Here is a 22251-nt window from a genome sequence, read left to right on the forward strand (position 1 = left end):
TTTTTTTAAATTGTACTCACTTCATGTAAAGTGAATAATCATTTTACAAGAAGTGTTGTTAACTTTACATGAAGTTATCACTTTACATTTAACCATCGCCTCTTCGACAACAGTACTATTCTTCTAATTGTAGGTTTTTTAACATGACCAAGTTTTAATTAAACTTTTGTTATCTGTGCCATTACGTAAGCAAGTTTTGTTTACGTACCTAATAGCTTTTGCCTTTCAGTTTTTTATTAACAACCATGATTTATATTAGTAGCAATATTTACACTCAAAGTTATACCAATTTTCATCTCTGTATTTAACAAGATTCCAAAAAAAACGTGAGTCAAACTCACGTTTAACTCACGTTTTTCTCTTTCGGAATTTTTTGCATTTAGCTCGGTTTAAAGCAAATATTCTGTGTATTAAATTTGATATGAGTCAACTAGCCTATTGCACCGGCAACCATAGCCTTACCCTACACAGTTCACATTAACACAGCTATGCTTTTTCTGCAAGAGTTCTCAAATAAATGTATAAATATTAAATAGTATGAATATTGGTAATTATTGTGTTTATCTAAGATTATATTTCGGAGAATTTATATATATTATTATATTTCAAGAATGATTAACAATCCCACAATTTAATTTAGAGGTCGACAAAGGTCTAACAAAACTTGATTTCATTGAATAAAAACTGAATGCTAATTAAATGTTAATTAAAATACTAAATTTAAAATTACTAAAATACAAGGAAACTAAACGATAGAAAGAACATTCATTAATGGGTCAAGAATTAATTAGGCAAGCTTCGCTTGGATATTTGTAATCGTTATTTTCTAAGTAACCTCTACTAAAGTAATATAAATGTAATTATAATACAACAATACGTATAGCTTTTTTAATTAAAGTCCATTGAAAAAGGTTCATAATATTAAATTCAATCGACATCAAAATTGTTCAAGAACTGACAATCGAACCAATTATAAAAGACTAGCTGACGCCGCGCGGTTTCACCCGCGTGGTTCCCGTTCCCGTAAGAATACGGGGAAAATATCTTCTCGATAAATGGGCTATCTAACGCTGAAAGAATTTCTCAAATCGGACCAGTAGTTCCTGAGATTAGCGCGTTCAATCAAACTAACTTTAGCTTTATAATATTTGTATAGAATAGTATAGATACACTAGAATACTAGAACGGCTGCTCCATACGTTTTGGAGTATACAAAAAAAATAACAAAAGTGAAAATATTCATGAATTTTAACACCTCTGTTTAGTTTGAAAGGTAAAATCTATCGCTTTCGAATTGGACCAAATAGCATGCGTCATGTTGGCAAAATCTGACAACACGAAATAACGGATGTACTCCTCTCGAGTAAAATGTTTGAATGATTCAGTTTGAGTTGATAAAGTGAGGGTGCGGCAGGTGCCCTTAGCTCAAAAGCGGCAGTGACCGAGATCCGTGTTTCGCAACAGTTTATGCAACCACACGACACTACTGCAGTCCACACCTGATGGGCTACGACCGGCCGTTGCAAAACCAACGAGCTACGACCGATGCACGCATACGCATATAGCATTATACTTGCGTACAAATTGACGTACATTTAGATTTACTTTAAAAAAAACTTTCAGCGGTTTTTAGCGCTCTGTGCCTCTCTCTGAACGTTCATCTCAGACAGTTTGTTTTTGTGGTTCTTTCAGAAACGTCTTTAGTTTTCACCGGATTCAAACTGATAGCGTTACGTTATAAGGTAAGGTAAGGTAATTAGTGAATTGGGGATAACCTGTAATGTTTTTTTTTAGTACCAAACCGTAATATTTTTTTAGATTTACTTCAGGACAATACTATAAGTTCGCATTAGTCAAACCATTTACTCCGTGGAAACCATTCACCAATCATTTTATACAGCTCAGTGTCAGTCAGTGTCAGTGCACACTATACCTAGATTCCGCACCTAAAAAAACAAACCTGTAAAACCTGAACTAAAATTGACAGCGTCTAACCAAATGACAATGGGCGCCATTAAGACAGTAGCGCCGCGTCTTCGGGACTTGTTTCGTGGCGCGGAGTCTACTTTGCAGTGTCAGTATTCAGCTTGTATCAAATACCCAAGGTCAGGCTAATCCAGTCTCTAGTTCTATAATTTTAATGTAAATTTTTTGCACGCCATAAATGAAGGATGAAATCATTTGACCACATATCATATAGATGACATGACACCTTTGTCCTGTTTAGGAAATAAGTTGATTGATCGATTGACTGTCATCGGTTTCTTATCTTTACCTTATCTGTTAAACTATTGTTTGCTCTATTGAGTATGTGATGTGTATCCGGTTATGTAGATCTAAATGGCATTAATGCAGTGGCGTAACCAATAGTAGAGGAGCCGAAGAGAGAATTTGTGCAGTTACTCGAGCGCGGCAGTTGGACATAAGAGACTATACCTTATACGTTGTTGAGTACCTCCACCAAGTATGGGCTCTTAAAATTGGTCAGAATCCAAACTACAAGCGCGGTTATTTTTTTTACTTATTTTGAAGGAAATAATCTTAAAAATAATCGTTAATATTTTCTGATAATTCCAGTAAGCTGAATTAATCAAAATTGCCAAACGAAAAAACTGCAGACTATTTTTCCCACCACTGAAAGCGAAAAAAGTATATGACCATTTATATTTCCTATCATCTAATTTACCAAATCTAATCGGTCCCCATGACGCTTTAGTAACTGCAAATTTAGCATCCCGGGCTCCCCTACGACAAGGTTTTTGTCTAGGGTAGACACTCTATGTACGTAAAATCCTCAGGGTAGGCAGTTGATTATCAACTATTTATACGTACGGACGTTTCTAGACACACTAAATTAGTACACAATGTAAAAACTGTAATGTATGTATTGTGTATTTAAAAATAAATATATCTCATTACGTTGTTTGCTTAATATTATAATAACAAGTACATAAAACAATGATGTGTAAATCAATATGCTCAATAATTAACTGCAGTTGACTATAATAGACACAGGAGTAACACATACTACATGTTTTGCACAACAAGAACATGATAACTCAAAATTAACTAAAACTGTATTACAATGTTGTTCCTTGTAGGTGTCGTTTTGTTCTATGATTCTTTTTCACGTCAAAAAGAATTCACATGATATAGGTTTCAATTATACCAACATCCCTTATGTCTAATTCTGTCGTTCAAAATCTGCATTCTCAACCTATATATATTATACTCCAGTTTTAAGATGAGGTCACAAAAGAAGCTTGTAGAGCTACATAAGTAGGTATAATAAGCATTCTGGCAAAAATATTAGTAAACAATAGTTAGTTTGACGTTTAGTACATCAAGTAACATTGTGACGTCACAAAATGGGCGCCAGCGTAGGACGTTTGGAAAATTAAAAGAAATATTGAAGTGCTGAGTTTTAGAAACAGTAACTTATTTGCAGCCGCTGTGTACATTAACAATACACTAACACACTGCATTTCCTTTAATGACGATCAATTTACTTGAGAATGAAATATTCGCGCGCATGCTTTTCGTGACTAGGTACGTAGGTACTGATTGTATTGCTTAAGTACTCAAGTATTCAAGTATTGACTTCAACGGAAATAATTTAAATGAAACCTAAAATTTAAATTTGAACCAGCTTGAATGTGAAGCTCTACAGTGGCTAAATTACGAGTAAATACTCTCATTAGTCACAGGAAAATCTGACAAAGATGTTTGTAGTAAATTACTCATAAATTAACGAAAGCAATGTACACGTAACAATTGGGTCGAGCATTCACACCGCGTCATAAATGCTTTTTGGAATTAAATATACGTAAAATATTATCTCGATTTTACTTTGTGCCTTTACAAAATGCTTTCTTTTATCAAGATAATATGGACCCATTTATATGGTTTAATGACACATGCCTCCCAGATACAATTCCGGGTGGGTGTACGGCCCTCGAAGCTATGCCTCCTTGCCCGGATCTTGTTCCCCTGGTCATGTTCTTCCAGCCGTTTACAGGCCTGAGATTTTCAGGCCCAAGGGCCCAATAGTGGTTGTCAATCTGAGTGCGGACTGCGATTACTACTGTGGTAAGGCGGTGTCAAACACATGCCGCAAAGAAATAAAGCGTGCAATATCAGTAGATACAAATCAGGGGTAAAAGTTGAATGATTTGTACCACTACAAAACGACCATATTAGACAATACAATATCATCCCTTCGTAAAGTGAAATCGCAATCTTATTAAGTAAAAAAAAAGTTATGACCTCGCGCGGATACCTAACTACTTGACAATTGGGTTAGGTCAACGCAGAAAATATTATTATTACTGTGGAAAATAAATGTTTGTCGCCAATAAATATGTAGACAGATACGTATGTAAGACGTATCTCTATTTCGTCATGGATTTAAATATTATAAGCACGTACTCGCCAGGTAATTATTTACATTAATGCGGTAAATCAATCTCAGTTAGTATTTTTTTTAAGGATCAATTACAATATTTATAAATCTATGCGTACCTTAATCACGCCATCTGTGATGAAACTTTAATGAATTGTTGTACGAGTATAAATACACGTAAGGTAGATATTAGGAGTGGCTAGAGAACCATTAAATCCATGTAAGCTCAGCGTCACACATTAGGCGATATAACGAGCTATGCCAGGAATATCTATCTCTTCGTGATCGAATCAGAATTGAAGAGATCAGCAGAAGAAAAGAGGAAAGCGCTAATATTTTCATCAAATTTCAAAAATTCTAATTCAATGTAGTACATTGATTTTCACGCCATCGAAGTCGCGGGCATCTGCTAGTTCTAAATATGTTATTATATATTTTATATTTGTGAGATATAAGTATGTGCAGAATATCCGACATATTGTCCCCTTTTCGAAATTGCGTATTCAATTAAAACGATGGTTAAATGAAATGGTACAAACTGTGACGTCACACGCATACAACACAATACATAATGACAAATCTTTGGTGCCACCATTCAATAGTTGCCCAAATTAGGTGTCTAAATATAAATGAAAACTCGGCAAACTATTTAGCAATCAAACAATGTCAGCCACTGACGATCAAGTAATCTCACATGCCTGCAGCGCGATCGGCATGATGTCATGCACATCGACCAACACACGGTCAGTTTTATCGAACGTCAAGCCGTTAGCGCTGGAGGCATGTGAGATTTCTTGATAAAAGTGATCGTGTGTTGGTCGCGATGGGCAGGATGTCATGCACATCGACCAACACACGATCAGTTTTATCGGACGTCAAGCCGTTAGCGCTGCAGGCATGTGAGATTACTTGTTCGTCAGTGGCTGATTCAACTCACGCCGGTCGCCGACACCAACGGATCGCATAATAATGATTTACATTTCATTACACACACGCCACAGCGATGTTAGCAGAAAGTTTATTTTATTTCTTAACAAACTTCTAACGACAATTTAAATTAAAATATATTGTGTAATACATTACAATGGCTGCGAATACGTATATTATATAACCATCATTAGAATATAGCTAACAAGATTAAATAGCTCCACGTTGCACGGGCTTGCTAAATACTATTTCACGCTTTAAATATATTATTTAACTAACTAAACCTTGCGAATTTTCCCTTTGTGTACAATTTTTATTAATATTTTACGCAATATTATCAATAATTAGGTACTTTTAAAGAAAAATGTGATAAAAATTGAAGCTACATCGTTTTTGTCTCAATTCTTTGGAGAAAATTTTCGATTTAGAGTTCCAATTTTTAATGTACTCGATAATAATAGATTCGAGTTACTTATATGTATAGATTTTGCAGTTAATCAGTGTTTTGTTACATTACTAACTTAACAAGGTGCCTTGGTGGACTTCGTTCGCCAAAATTGCGGAACGACAATTCCCATTCAAAAGTAGTTAATTTCGATATCCCAGTGGCTTTGGATATTACCTTCAGTTTTTTAAGATACATCGCGTAAACAAGCGACTCTTCAATACGATAATTTAAACATTCTTTCCGCGTACGAAAACAAAACTGTGGAATGAGAAAAACCGAATAACTCAAAACTATCCCATACGCTGCCATTCAATGGCCAGTATGGAAAAACCTGTGCGTTCTGTTAAATAAACGAAGTTAACGTTTCCTACATCACATTACACTAACTACGCATTATCAGTGCATGCTCACTTCACGTTTGTTCAGGGGCTGTAAATTAAAGAAAAAAACTAACCCGTTTACAATGTAAATGTCGGTGCACATTGCCGCACGTAAAATTGCATGTGTCAGCGGCACATAACAATTAATACAATAGAAAGTGAGCGTCGCCCGTCCTGTGTTACTAAAAATAGTAGCTAACCAATTGACACGTTCCATTGATTGTAATAAAGACAATCAATGCGTAATCATATCAATTAGAAAGATATAGATTAATTTTTGGAAGATCGAAAAATATTTTTAATCACTCATTACTGTTATCATTCACGTAAATTTGCGCCAATCTTCTAATCTAATGTTTTTAATCTTCTAAGCTAATGTTTTTAACAGACTTCAAAAATGAAGAGGTTCTCAAGTTGACCGGTATTTTATTTTTAATTTATGTGAATCGATTACTCGAAGACGCCTGAACCGATTTGAAAATTATTTTTTTTGTTTTAAAGGGTGGTGGTTTCATATTCATCATGTCAGGATCTAATAATGGAAACCTGGAGAAATCGAGTGTGTTCGTAATTTTAACTAAACTAAACTACTATTTTTGCGATCGCCTATACTTAATGTAGAAATTACACATAAATGTGATACTATAATTATGAAAGTTTGTTACGATAGCTAAAATATATAATAAATTTGAATTACTCTTATATTTTTCTTGTAAAACTAATATTTTTGAAGTTAAATGTGTTTTACGTGTTGATATAATTGCCTATAACAATGGATTTACAATTCAAATGATTAAGAAATTCCCCATTATCACACTCAAATGTTTATTATAGCCATATCTTATTATTTAACTAGGCGTTAAATTACGATATGTTAAGTACAATAATTTACGGCAACTATTTTGTTAAGGTGAAACGGATAGCGGTCTGCTTCCCGCCAAAATTCAAGGCCGGATATGAGATAGTAGACCTAAAATAGTACGTACATAATCATTTGTAGGATTATAATATATGTATGTATTGACGTGTATTCTTTATATACAAAACAACATTGATATAATTAGAAAAGTAATTTTAGTAATTTTTCTTATACGGCCGTGGTTTTTCTTAAATGTAACGAAGAAAATCCTGGGCAAAATCGTAAGTACTTGTTCTAAATCTTCTTTTGCCGAATTTCTCTTTAAAAAATATGACGTACCTATACCTATTACCGTGCACATTAACTTGACACCTGGCTACCAAACAAACATAGTACACACATCATTCGAGCCAGGTGTCAAGTTAATCCGCACGAGCTATAGTTTCCATACATTTTATGTCTTCCTTTATGAATAAATCTATTTATGAAAGTTTACAGTTGAATAAAAATCCGGTATGCGGCCCCTACTTTTGAGCTATTAACCGAGCAGCATTTTATCTGAATATTTTGAATAACATTGTACTCCTAGGTAACATACCTCGTAAACTGACCTACATGTATAAAAAAATATATAACTTTATTTGCAAAAATTGTTACGAACCAAGTAGTTCATTGTCTGTGTTATTTACATGTATATAATTTAAACTTATTACATTTCTAAGAGAAACGCACGGCAATGTTTATTTACGGAGTAAAAGACTTAAACGCGCTACAGTCCTCGCGCGCACATTACTACCCACTGCAATATTTTTGTACAAAATAAATATTTTTATGAATAACACAATAATTATTTTGAGAGAGTAATTAATTTTGACAAAGGTATTTTGAAATATAATAGACCTATGTATGAATGACACTACACAATAAATGAAACATAGCATACCTACTCGCTATAACTAAAATTGCACTTGCTTTACGGGACTGGAAAATGATTTGAATAAAAAACCCAAACGATATTTTTTAGATAATATGAGATAGATGAGATCAGGGGATTGGACCACCATACTACATACATTTATTTTCAAAAAATATCATCCTCATTGCAAACATTTTTTATTCAACTCACATACGGGTTTTATTACCATTTAAATTGTTTAATGTATGTGACGGATATACTCGTAGGTACTACAAAAAGAACTGAGAAAAATGTTTTTCCCTACAGCCACCTACTGCATGCCTTTGTAAAGCTTATAGTGTAGACGTTTTATTGTGAAATGTCGAAAGTTCGTTGCTCTACCCGGAACCTTTAGAATTTATTGATTATATCGTTAATATTTCACGCTTATGGAACACCACAAAGAATGCAGAATAATTATAGGGCAATCAAAAAGCATACACCATTCTTGGGTAAAACGACAGGGCAAGTGCCAGTGAAATTTATTACAAGGGTTCTTTCTACCCGACTATGCGAACCGTGACGAAGAGTAATGATTTTGGTCAAAGACTATTACTATGTAGGTAACAACTCCATACAGCTTATTTGTTATGGCTATGAATATAATTATCTTTGATCCAGAGTCTCCAGAGTGGAGACCAGCTTTAACACCATTGTCTAGGTAATCGCAGCCATTTCACGGTCATTGACAATACACTTTTTTATTGTACCAAAGAAAGTACCTACTAGTTTTAGATTTGGTTTATTAATTTACGACATTTATTCATATGTCTCTTAAATTTTAAATTTTAAATTATATTTCAAATCTTTTATTAGTTTTATTATTAAATATGTCAATAATAAATCTACACAAGAAATAAATGAAATTAAAATAATAACAACGTCTGGGACGATACAATAAATATTTCCACATGTTGGAGACTACGGAACGCTAAAACTACTGGCACCTTTGACAAATTAAAAAACATTTACAATTAAAGAAGCATTCCAAGGTTAATAGCTTGTTGCACAGAAATGTAAATTAAGATAAAAAGTTTTTCTGATCGCCTACGACGTCAATATAAAAATTAATTGTGAAATTCCCGACAAGCTTTATAGAAGCACAAGTATTTTATCACATACATCAGGCATTTAATCACTTACATACATCAGTAAAAACCTCTTAAAGCGTACATCAGTAAAACCACTTTTCTTTTATTATTTTCTGGCGATCGTAAATTCCTCGCGTAGGCTGTAGCTCTACATCAAACTGGGCACAACCCCGGGTATTCCCTGACAGAAATAATACTTAATAAATATTCATACGACATTTCACATACATTTAGTATAAGTCATTCGTACAACCATACATAGCATAAAAATAGGATATAGTTCGAGTTGAAAATGATATTTGAATACAATGGTGTCACAAAATACATGTGATTTACAGCCATTTTTGATACTTAACCATTTACCTACATTTGATTAACTGCAGGCGTCAAGAGATCTGCATCGTACGTATCTGACGCATCGCAAAAACGGATCGTAGTATTCTTCAGTCAGTAATCCAAGTACGTCCACTGATCTGTATCATACGGATTTTATGTAATTGTAGATACGATGCGGTTATGTGGACGCGTGTTTAAACGTCAGAAGAGCGTAAACATTTGTGTTGAGCAAAATTCTTATTTCAACACTGTCTTAAGATTACCATTCTAGGGTCATAATATGTAACTATATGTACGTGTAGCTATAATTACCAAAGTGCAATTACTAAACAAGCGGTAAGTGTGTCAAAGACCTCACCACAGAATCCAGAGGTCAAAAATCAAGGACGATGTTAAGAGCAAAGGAATGTTCAGTGTGTAATTGATGGCAGTGTAGATTTTAAGGTACGAAGAAGTTTACTATTACTTAACATAAATATATTTACTAACAAAATGTATGTAAAGTAAACCATAAAATAAATCTCAACGTGTAAGTAAATTTGTACGAACGAGTATAAGTAATGTTATTTCTGTGCAGCTCCGCGTTTCCGCCCTATGTCAAACAAGAAAAAAGATATGCATAAAAGGAATAGGTATTGCTAACATTTACCCTTTTAAGTAAATGTCAATTTACTAACATCCCAGTTTTACATTTTCAAGTCTGAACTAACATTACAAAGTTAGAAAACCAAAAATTAAACTCTACATTTTCAAAATCTAGAACCAAGTGTTATTTAAAAAATCTAACTATTAATATTGTACCATAAATTTTATACAATCAAATTTCTTGTCTAGACAAAGAATATCAGCTTTTGAACATGACGAATTTGTACTCCACATATACATAAATTACCGCAGTGGCTGGCCAAGGTTGGATGGAACTCACAAAAGAAAGGGACAATTGGAAAAAGATGGAGGAGGCTTATACCCGAAGGGGCCCATTATTAACTAGTACATAAATTAACTATTTAGATAAATATATAGATTAGTTAGAATAGTTTTAAGATATTGTTAAGTACTATCTAAATGGGAAAATAAAGCTTATTATTATTATTATATACATAAATTAATCAAATTGATTTGCAAATATACCTATAACGATTTTAATTACACACTTGTACATTTATAATATATTTTGAAATTATGGTTACACGTAAAAGTATTTTTATTAGAACTCCAAAAAGTAGACATGATTATATTTGGTTGATTATATACCTAGACAGTTTAGGCGTTTTAAAGTTTTTCGTCTGCTGTCACTTGAGCACTAGACAAATTAATTTTTAATTTAATTTACGAGTAATCATGTTGCAAGCAGTAAGTAGTTGAAAAATTCTTAGCTTTTGTCATTCAGTTTCTAGAGCGCTAAAATTAACTTAAAATGCATCTAACCGTTACATAATTACCACTACATGTTATGTACTTGCATCTGATTAAGTGTCTGTGTAATTCTTTACTATCTAACCTGGATCTAATACAGATTTCGGATGCTATTTTTAGAGTAATATATTTTACCTGATACGAGTATATAGATTTTGGAAGTTTTGAATTAGTCCATTTTTTACTGTAATTGGATTATTTATTACAAGTGACGAATAATGTTCGATAATGTAAATTATATAGAAAAAAAGCATGCGTACTATTTTGACGCCATCAAAACTGTTTCGAATGGCCACATCGTATAATTATTAATATGCCCAACCCTGTGTAGGTATTATTAGTGATCTCTACACATTCTATACAAAATTCAAACACTCGTGTGTCCGTCTGTCACAGAAGAAGGCTTTTTCAGAAGGCTTCGTCGTTTAAAGCACATAAAAAACGTCTAGTTACATAGATTGGAGGACCGAATCCACAACTAGACAAGCCCATTTAGTGGCATTCTTTAAAATATGAATACACATTAACCGAGGCTTTCAAAACAGTTTTATGCAAAATACATCTCAACATTATAACTTTCTATGGTTTATTATGTATTTTTCAAGAAAAAATGTCTAATTTTAGCGTAGGTACGCGAGACGCAACAATTCAACATTACTTAATTCAATCCAAAAGATCATTATAGCCACTTAATTAACTTTAACAATGAAACTACTACTGAGCGTAATTTACGGGTAACTTTTCATTATAAACTAGTGCACGCCCGCGACTTTGTCCGCGAAAAATACAGTTTACATAGGTATCATTATCATCATCAACCCATATTCGGCTCACTGCTGAGCTCGAATATCTCCTCAGAATGAGAGGGGTTAGGCCAATAGTCCACCACGCTGGCTCAATGCGGATTGGCAGACTTCACACATGAAGAGAATTAAGAAAAATCTCTGGTATGCAGATTTACTCACGATGTTTTTCCTTCACCGTTTGAGACCGGCCCGGGGCATGCACCCTCAACTTTTCCGTTGTATGCATTTTAAGAAATTAAATATCACGTGACTCGAGCCGAATATGTTTTGATAATGATGATGATGACATCATTAAAGTCAATTGAATTAAAAAAAAAACATTTTTTTTACTTTGTCCCAGAATCAAATTCCACACGAGATGTCACAGCTACAAAATACGAAGTTCCACGCATACCTTGCAGCAATGTCATCAGATGATGACGAAACTGGAAGGTTGAATTCTAGTGACCATAAACACTACTTAAAAGTCGCAGAATACAAAAATACGCGATTTCGGTTACTTGGATGACATTTCAACCTCCTCCTTTTTTGACGTCGTTTAAAAAACACATACTTTTCAGGACATCATTATTATACGTAACTTACCTATGTAGAAAAAAAAACTTAAAATATCTGTATTGTTTACTTGAGCTGTACCATGCGTCCAACGATGTATGTCGTTGGACGCACGGTAAAGAGAAATAGGCAAAATGACACTCAATGCCGGCGGAGAATCTCTTTCGCCCCAACGCAATGCTATTGGTTGAAACTTGTCTATTTCTTTTCACGAGGCCTACTGAACTCTGTTAATGTTTTAATTTAAAATATTGTTAGTGGTCTAAATTATTTAGGTGTAGGTGTGATAAAGTAAATAACATGTATCTCAAACGGCGAAGGAAAACATCATGAGGAAACCTGCATACCAGAGAATTTTCTTAATTCTCTGCGTGTGTGGAGTCTGCCAATCCGCATTGGGCCAGCGTGGTGCACTATTGGCCTAACCCATTCTGAGAGGAGACTCGAGCTCAGCAGTGAGCCGAATATGGGCTGATAATGAAGGTGTGATAAATGAATACTACATTTGTCTCAGTTTGAGCTAAGCAAATCATATTAATACGAGTGCAAGTATAGTTGTAAACGCAACATGCTATCAGAACGAGTTGCATTAAGTAGGCATTCGATATTACAAAACATGGAACGGTCACGCTCTCAAAAGCCGAAATAACTCGTATTACCTTTAACTTATTAAATAACAATCCAAATGGATTTCCAGGGAAAATCGTCATTATGGAAATTATCGTTAGCTACTAACAAGCGGACGCTCACGGCTACGTGCGTGTAGAATTAGTTTGTTTTTGGTTATTTTTTTTATATATGTACACAAGCTGACGCCCCGCGGTTTCACCCGCGTGGTTCGCGTTCCCGTAGGAATACAGGGGTAATATTTAACCTCCTTCCTCGATAAATGGGCTATCTAACACAGTAAGAATTTTTGAAATCGGACCAGTAATTCCTGATTGCTGTATATTAAAGATAAACAAACTCTTCATCTTTATAATATTAGTTTTATTCTGAACGAAACAAAACTTAATATTACCTGTGAAAATCATAAGTAAATTTTACTTAGTAATTTTGGAGTTAGACACAGAGATAAGAAATATGTAGATAGTTTTGTATTATCTTAGTTTGTCCAGTGATTTTTTGTGTGAGTTACTTACAAACTTCTAGAGTTTCAGAATAAAAATCTAAAAGTTGTATAATTTATTCAAGTTTTGGGCTTTGAGATTTTACATGACATTTGGACTTAATAATACGCTGTTTTGCCTTTTTACATGTTATAAAATAGTCGCATATTTATAAGTAATACAAAAATGAAATGAAAATAATATTTAGTAATTTAAAAAAATCATAATGGGTCGTATTGATTAAAATCTGAACTATGTCCTAGACATTAAGTACATATATGTGTAATAAGTATGTATATTGTGTGTTATTATTTTATTACGTAATATGTATATTATTTTGCAAAAAGTTACTTAATTTACTAGTACAACACAGCTGGCCTATTCACAATTTTGGTCTTTATTAACAACCTATAAAATAAACATCATAAGTCGATTACATTTGTTTTGTTGCATTGTTGTTAATCGTAAAGTTACACTAAGTAACATAACATACGAATAACAATTATTATTACTGTTTTTCTTAACTGAACGCAGCTATGTGTATCATAATACAAAAAAAGTGAAGCTACCCTAATCATACCATATAAGCATTATAGAGCGATAGTATGTGACAGCCAGACATACCACGAATAGGATCATCGATATAGGAAGAAGGAGAAGGTCCTACAAGACAAGTACGGTGCGGTAGCTAATTAGATATGGAGCTTGGACTGTGGTAGCTTCAGAAGATACCAGTTTTCAAGTGTCCCGACCCGACTAAGACTAAGATTTAAGTATAATGCTTATTTTCCTCGGAAAAGTAATCAAGTCCCGAATCAAGCTTCCACTTTAAAAAACAACGTAAAAAACTTTAAGGATCTCTATTGAAGCTACTATTCAGTCGCCACGAAGCTAATAGACTGGCGACTGAAGGTATGATTTTTTATGACATCCCGGAGGGAATAACAAAAAATTACGTTGTGTACTTGAACAATTTGAGGATTTGGAACATTGGATGGAATCTACTACCTTCCAAAATGTTTTACATAAAAATAAATAAATTTAATATTTTTGACATTGTCTCTTTAATTATTATTATTAGTATTATTTTTTATTTGTGTGATGTATTTCTTGCACGCTTATTAAGCAGATTGTGATTATTTAGCGTATTCTGGCAATAAATTATTTCGAATTTAGAATTTTGAAAAAAAAGGCCACGGACGAATCTCTATAATAGGCTACCATACTTATCTATAATAGTTTCTTTCTTAGAATGAGGTATGTCTGGGTATCGCAGGCTGTCGGCCCATTATATTATAATATGTTTTCACGTGGAACGAAGAAAAAATCTACATACATAATTACAACTTATAATTTAAAGTTAAAATAAGTTTATGTTAATTACCTATTTATTCATCGACAAATTACAATATAGTAATACGAAAGCGAGTTTATTTATTACGAAGACACGAAGCTTAATGCACGCCATTGACGATCAATTATTCTCACGTTTCTTTAGCACCCACGACTATAACTTATTGTGTATTTGTCACTGCGTGCATGACGGCTCGACTTATAAAACGTCTTCGCTGCCGTTTGCGCTGCAGAAACGTGAGAATAATTGACCGTCAATGGCTGACTTAATAAAATATAACGTAGTGCAAATATGGAAATCCTAACTAATATTATAAAAATTCGAATATGATTTTGTTTGTTTGTTTAATTATTATTAAACAAACAAACAATATTCGCATAACTAACTAAACCTATTTTTAAAAATTCTGTAATGGAAAGCTACAATATCGGTGAATAACATAATAATTTTGTCTCTGTTTTTCCACTGAATCGGGAACTACGCGGGAGAAACCGCATGGAGTCTGCTCTCCTGGAATAAGCGGATATACGGGACAAAGCTATCACACTAACCCTACTAATATTATAAACGCGAAAGTTTGTATGGATGTTTGTATAGGTGACATAGGCTACTTTTAATCTCGGAATAATCCATGGTTCCCGAGGGATTTGTGAAGAACTATATTTCACGCGGATGAAGTCGCGGTCGTACGCTAGTAATAGTATAAAGGCGAAAGTTTGTGTGTATGTTTGTGTATTGTGTATGTTTGTTCCTCTTTTGCACTGGCGCTACTGAAACGATTATGCTGAAATTTAGGATGAAAATAGATTTTACTCTGGATCAACACAGGCTACTTTTCATCTCAAAAAAAATCATGGTACCCGCACGATTTGTGAAAAACCGAATTCCACGCGGTCGAAGTCGCGGCCGTCCGCTAGTATTCCTATAATCCACTATCAAATAACTTGGTTTTCTATTATTAAAAAAATTTACAAAATTTGACTCCACCTACTACAACCTTACAAACTATATAATACTAGCTGACGCCGCGCGGTTTCACTCGCGTGGTTCCCGTTCCCGTAGAAATACGGGGATACTATATAGCCTAGCCTTCCTCGATAAATGGGCTATCGAACACTGAAAGAATTTTTGAAATCAGTTCAATCAAACAAATAAACAAACCAACAAACAAACTCTTCAGCTTTATAATATTAAAATAGATTACGAGCAGGTACCTACTAGAAGTACAAGTAGATTAATTAGTAGGTAAAGATAACATAATTACGACAAAAACTAAGTTAGTTAGTAAGATAGTTTCAGTTTCAGTCGACAATTTCAACGTTAAAGTGTTTATCTACATCAATATTCTCATACCCAGACCTTATCGAAGACCAACATCACGTGCCAGGGTAACTGCAATTAATATTGCTTCCACAAGCGCTGATGAGTTCATTGTTTGCAAGAGGCGACCGAAACGCTTGCTCAATGGTACCAGGCTAAACATTCTGCGGCCACAAGGACGTTTAGTAAGTGGTGACCGCTTCTCTTGCTACTATGTACGTAGACATTTTATTTAACACATTAAATTTAGAATAAAAACATAAAATAAGTACTTGGAAAAAGTAAAATTATTGAAGTTTAGAAAAGAGACTAGCTAATCAATAACGTAAGCGATACATTTGTAAACTAAAACATAATAAAGTTCATTACTAAAACTATAATACAAAATTATTTAAAACCTGTGCCAGATGGCCTTTTTCTTTTGATTCATTATTTATAGCAAACACCTATGTCATTTTACACAAACTAATTTTATGGGTAAATAGGTAGAAAATATTAGGTATAATGTTTACATAATGTAAATATTTCCCTTTTTAGTTTCGTGGATACGTTAATGTTTTGAAGTCGGTTGTAAGTATTAAAAAAAAGTATGAAGCGTTTATATTACAAAGTGCATGATCCGTGTACCGTCCGGGCCCGTCTACAAACGTAAGGCGCTCGTCTACCACACGGTCGTTACCACCCGGCCTCGGCCCGCCCGGACATGACCTGGTCTATTAGCATCCCTAACATGGCTATGCTGAGAAATAAGAAAAAACACCTTCAAAAAAAAAAGCCCTGTGCATTTTTCAAGTCTGTCGAAAATGCTAATATAATCAGAGTAACCTGACACAGACATCAGTTGGGCTTGCATAAAATGAGTCAATTTGTAAAATATCTCACGTATACGAACTAAAACTGGTAAAATTTACGTAATTTTTATATATAACCTACTCCAAAGGTATGTAAAATATCACACGATTGGTCAATTGAATAATGTGATGAGCTATTGCGAAAATCATTTAAAATTTTGATTCATGTGGCAACGTTTTAAACTACGTCGAGTTTTAAACTTCAGTTCAAGGTGTTTCAAATAACTTAAGAATACTGCTAGTAAAATTTAATATGAAAAAAGCCTGCCAAGTAATTACTGTGTCTAACCACCGTGTGCCCTTTTTCTTTGGTATGGTTATCACGTATTTTTGTATCGAAAAGAGTGTTGTAAGTCGAAAATAACATATGCTACGTAGTGTACGTTGCTGCAAAGTCTTATACAATGATGTCGACTGAACAAATAGTTGTGTGTTCCGCATTTCTAGTGAGCATCATTTGCGATGGATGTTACTCGTACATGCAGGCCGATATATGTTCAATTCGTTTACCTCAATAATAGCGCCATTAAAGAGAAATAGGCTAATGTGCTAAACATGGCCACTTTATAAACGCTATGTTACAAATACTCGTTACTTGAATTTTCCTTTCAGGCATAAAGTTACGGAGCTAAAATCTGGACGTGATATTTTGCATGAAACATATTTGAAGATTCAGAGATAAATAATCTAGATATTATACAAATATTATGATGCTGAAGATTGCTTTTGATTGATCGCAACAATCTCAGAAAGTAGTAGGTTCAAATAAACAATTATTTCAGTTTTATTAAAACTACAAGCTATTGGCGGGATAATTTTAAGAGGAACCTCTAGAAACACAATTTATTACTTTTTCGGGTTATGTACTTATTATGATTTCCGAAATTTTGACGTCTTATTGATTTAAATTATCTATAGAAATTCCAAGCAGACGTTGTTACGGGGAAAGGCAAAGAAAAACAGCGGCAATCTACCGACTATAGTTTGGGAAAATCATTGATGACACTCCCATGATATGCGTGTGACGGGAAGGGAAGGACTGCGCGGGTGTGTAGTCGTGCGCGCGGGGCTGAGGTTTGAAGTGGGGTGCATCAGTTGTGGGTTTATCTGTCATCGCTACCCGCCTCCCAGCCCAGGTCTACAAACGAATTTAGCAAGCTATTAGCGTACTTATATCGAGTTTTTATTTTTAACTGCATTGTCACCTATCATCAAGTGTTCAGATTTCGTTAAAAGTATCGAAGTATTAATCGAAGAGGCGAAAGGTTTTCAAAAAGCGAGATATCTATCTACTTTAGAGTGTTTAATGCTCTACAAGAGCATTAAAAACGTCATATCAGTATGATTTTATAAAATGAAAATACTAATGGACAACCGCAACTTGATTACTTAGTAAAGTACACAGAAAACAATTAGTAAAGTCTAAACTTAAGTAGTAATTCATTAAAGTAAGAGTTGTTTTAATCTAAGTATCCTAATATTATAAAGCTGAAGAGTTTGTTTGTTTATTTGTTTGTTTGATTGAATACGCTAAGCTCAGGAACTACTAGTCCCATTTGAAAAAATCTTTTAGTGTTAGATGGCCCATTTACCGAGGAAGGCTATAGGCTATACAATACATATATCGGCGCGGCGTCATTTAGTATAAAGTCCGTTTTGTGTTAAAGACAACGAACATCTATAACTATCGCGTATTCCGTTCGTTTATCTATTATTATTTGACTTTTTTATTAGTGGACCTAGCTTTTTATCCAACTGCTTCAGAACTAGGGTAATGTTTTCCCGGTCAAATTAAAATTTATTCCAATAGTAAGGGGAGAATGCTGATTGCGATGAACTGAAACTATGCTATGCTAATAAACAACCGACAGGTAGCATATAACTCGTGCGCATTAACTAGTGCACTTGACACCTGGCTGCCAAACACAATCAAAGAAACACTAATACAAACATCATTCGAGCCAGGTGTCAAGTTAATCCGCACGAGCTGTAGATAGGTTATTTAAATCGATCGTTAAATGATTAAACAACACAGCAACAGGTCGTCTACCTAATGTTAGCGTTCGATGGTAATAAAATTTTGCCAAATATCACACAACTTTCACTGGCAACCGGCACTGAGCTCTGCATGACTTTTATTTGATTAAGTTTCGTTTTCGTTAAAGTAGGCACCTCATGTTTGTGAATGGCTGCAAGATTTTCCAAACCATACAAGCCTTTAATATGAACGATTTTGAAATAATTATTATTACAATTATATTAATTATAAACACTAGGTTTACGTTACTTGATAATCGAACAGGCGACGGTACCTTAGTTTAGTAAAATGAACTTATTAACCGATTTTAAAATAGGCTGTTATGTTCTGTTCGACCCATATAATTTTATGTAACTTAGTACCTATATGTCACTACACACACTACATGTCTGATTTTATAAAAATCACTAATCCAATTTTCGTTAATTGATTGCAACTATTTCAGGGAAGTTTTTTCGTAAAAATTTGATTTGATTTCGATTTAATTCCCGCAATTTCTTTAGTAAACAAAAGCGTATAGGCTTATTAGTTTATTACGAAGTATGTAGGTCCTATACGTCTACTAGGTACTGCAGTTAAGTTTCATCGAAATTAATTCAGTAGTTTTTGCGTGAGCGTGAATAGCATTATAGTACATCAAATTAGCGATTCTCATTTACATCCGCGAGCATTATACATTCCTATAACACCACAAACTTTACCTTTTTATAATATGTACCTACCTATATAGTATAAATTTATAATTAGTAAAATAATTTTAAAAATTCTTGTACCTACCACAAAAAAGTCACGATATTTGTGAGTGTCACAGGCTATATTTTATCCTGCATTCTCATAGAAACGTGGACTACATGAGTGAAACCACGGGACGTCGGCTAGTATTTTACAATTGACGTCAGAATCAAAGTTATAAAATAACGACGGAAAATGGCTAGAAAATATCTTTCCATTGGATTTTGAATAGGCGAAATTAAATATTAATGTCATAATTGTTGCTTAGAAAGTTTTGTGTGACTCGTCAAGATTCTACATCGCATGCTCGCACGCTGCTCGAGAAAGCACGACGTTTCGCGCGGCTCGTGACCGCACCATTGGCCGCGCGGTTGCCGGCCGAGTACAGCCGCGATAAGTTGTACTGAATCACACTACTACTAATTACCTTAAGGAAATTTCATAAATAAATGTTCAATAATTAACTACTCATCTATGTACTCTGTAGTTATTACTGTTTGATAGTTTCCTAAATATTACATACATATCCGATCGATTATTATCGTGTTCTATATCGATATTAAATTTTCAAACTTGAATTTTATCTGATCATTTAATGTGTAACAATAAACGCCTTATTTGTCACAAGTAAAAGCTTTTGATTTCAATGGAAATCGCAGGTTTTACCCGAGAAACCTGTGCCGCGAATTGACCTACTGACCGCAGACATAATTTCACTTTTTAGAATTTTTGTGAATTCATCGCACTAGGCAAGCATACAGTGTATAATTTCACGGATTTTTTTGTAGATGTGATTTGATTGTACTAAAGTTTAATTAAAAATATATTTATTGCAAAATAAATCGAAATCTCGAATAGATCAGCTGACTTTATAGGTTAATGACATGCTGTTATGTAAAAAGGATTGTTGTTAATGTCAAAGTTACAATCAAAGATCATAATAAGATTGGTAATTGTACATTTTTATACCAATTAATTATATAATTATGAGATAATTAAGTTTTAAAAAGGTGTTATAATTCGTTTTAAAGAAATTATCTAACCTGACAGGTCTTTCCAAATATCCTCAACGGAGATGGTCCGGGTGGTTTGAGTTTCACAAATACAGTCTGTCTTCGAACTTTAGGTCCGAATTGACACATTAACTGATCCTGAACACGAGCACAAAGCCTACTCGAACTTAAACACGCCATAGCTACAACTGCGACCAAACGCTTGAAGACATGAACTACATTACACACATAGCGCCCGAGCGATCAGCTTTTTCCTCCCCACTTAGACAGCTGATTGTCAATCTTTCGAATCTACCAGTATTGCCAGAAATGAAAAACTAGTAGCTTTTAGTAGGTTTTATAAATAAAAAAATATTTTTAATTTCATATCACACTATCTGCTGCGTTACAGTTTGATTATTTGAAGAAACTATTCTTTTTTAATTTATCACTAAGAGACTGATTTTTCTTAGATAAACATCTTGATATCAGCCTGTTACATAAGGAAAAATGTACGCATAGATAATTTGAAATATAACAATAATCCTGTAAGTATTTATGTATGTTTGAGAACAAATAATTTAAGTTATTTTTAAAGATGAAGAATTTTTTATTCCATGGATTCACCTTGCTGGTGCTGGGACCATCATGTGGCGGAGAAAAAACTCTGGTTTAACTTTCTCTGAGAGAAACTCGGAGAGAAGAAACTTTCAACCCGGGGGAACAGTCATGGAATACCTGTAAGATTATACATAGTATACTGTAAGAATGTTGTTTCCCTGTCCAATGAAATTTTATAAGATCCTGTTAGATAAGGTTGCAAATTTTAATACGCGTTTGAGATACACGTTCTATAATTATTATAGAATTTGCTGCAATTCTACTGTGGTTAAAGTCTGTAAGCAGAATAGTAGAGCAATAAATGACTCGTCGGTTTAGTGGTTAGCCTATGTGGTGGATAACGAGATCCTGGAAATTCTGGTTCAGGTTATGAGATAACATACAAGATATGATTGATACATACAATACAGTATGATTAAATACAATACAAAGATTTCTTTATTATTAGAAATGTTTAGTTAAAATTTGCAGTCCGGAGTTGAAAAGTCGGTGATGTTACACCCCCTTGCCGCGGAGAGCGAATTAGGCCATCGGTCCTGGTCATTAACATCAGCTGATAGTTGTCGTTAGTGAATTTATCATTATCACTACCGATGGGTAGAGAGCTAAGCTCACCGTGGTGTTCCAAAGCTTTGTGGGCTTAGCTTTATATCCCCTCTCGTTTAAGGAAAGAGACCTGGCCCTATATTAGATCGATAAAACGGGCTGATAATGTTAATAAGGATGATGACAGTGTAGCCTTTAGAAATATTTGTTTCCCAATACACAGTAAACTCTAAAAGTAAGTGATGATTAAATATTTAAATTTATCAAAACTATATTTATGATAAAGATTTTCTATAATCTATAACCTAAAATTCAAAGCTTTTGTATATTATTTTTTGTTTATCGTTGGCTTAGTCCACAAAATAGCGGAAGACTAGGAGAATATTTAAATAAATAATGGCAGCACTACGGGAAATAGTGGAAATCCACAGAATATAATTTTATTGACCTATTGTTACCAAGCTGTCAGTGTCAATGTCATTCTTAGCATTTATTTTAGAATTAAATAACCTA

General features: G+C 33.9%; 1 protein-coding gene across 1 annotated transcript in view; it reads right to left on the reverse strand.

Annotated features, from left to right (window-relative positions):
• Window positions 1–20834, reverse strand: part of LOC112055112 (all trans-polyprenyl-diphosphate synthase PDSS1) — a 65282-nt gene extending 44448 nt beyond the window's left edge. The window contains exon 1 of the mRNA XM_052884553.1: window positions 20623–20834. Coding sequence (XP_052740513.1) covers window positions 20623–20772 — 150 coding nt within the window. The 5' untranslated portion in view covers window positions 20773–20834. The remainder of the gene's footprint in view (window positions 1–20622) is intronic.
• Window positions 20835–22251: the final 1417 nt, after the last annotated feature.

This window comes from Bicyclus anynana, chromosome 12, assembly GCF_947172395.1.
Source record: "Bicyclus anynana chromosome 12, ilBicAnyn1.1, whole genome shotgun sequence".
Classification (NCBI taxonomy): Eukaryota; Metazoa; Arthropoda; class Insecta; order Lepidoptera; family Nymphalidae; genus Bicyclus; species Bicyclus anynana.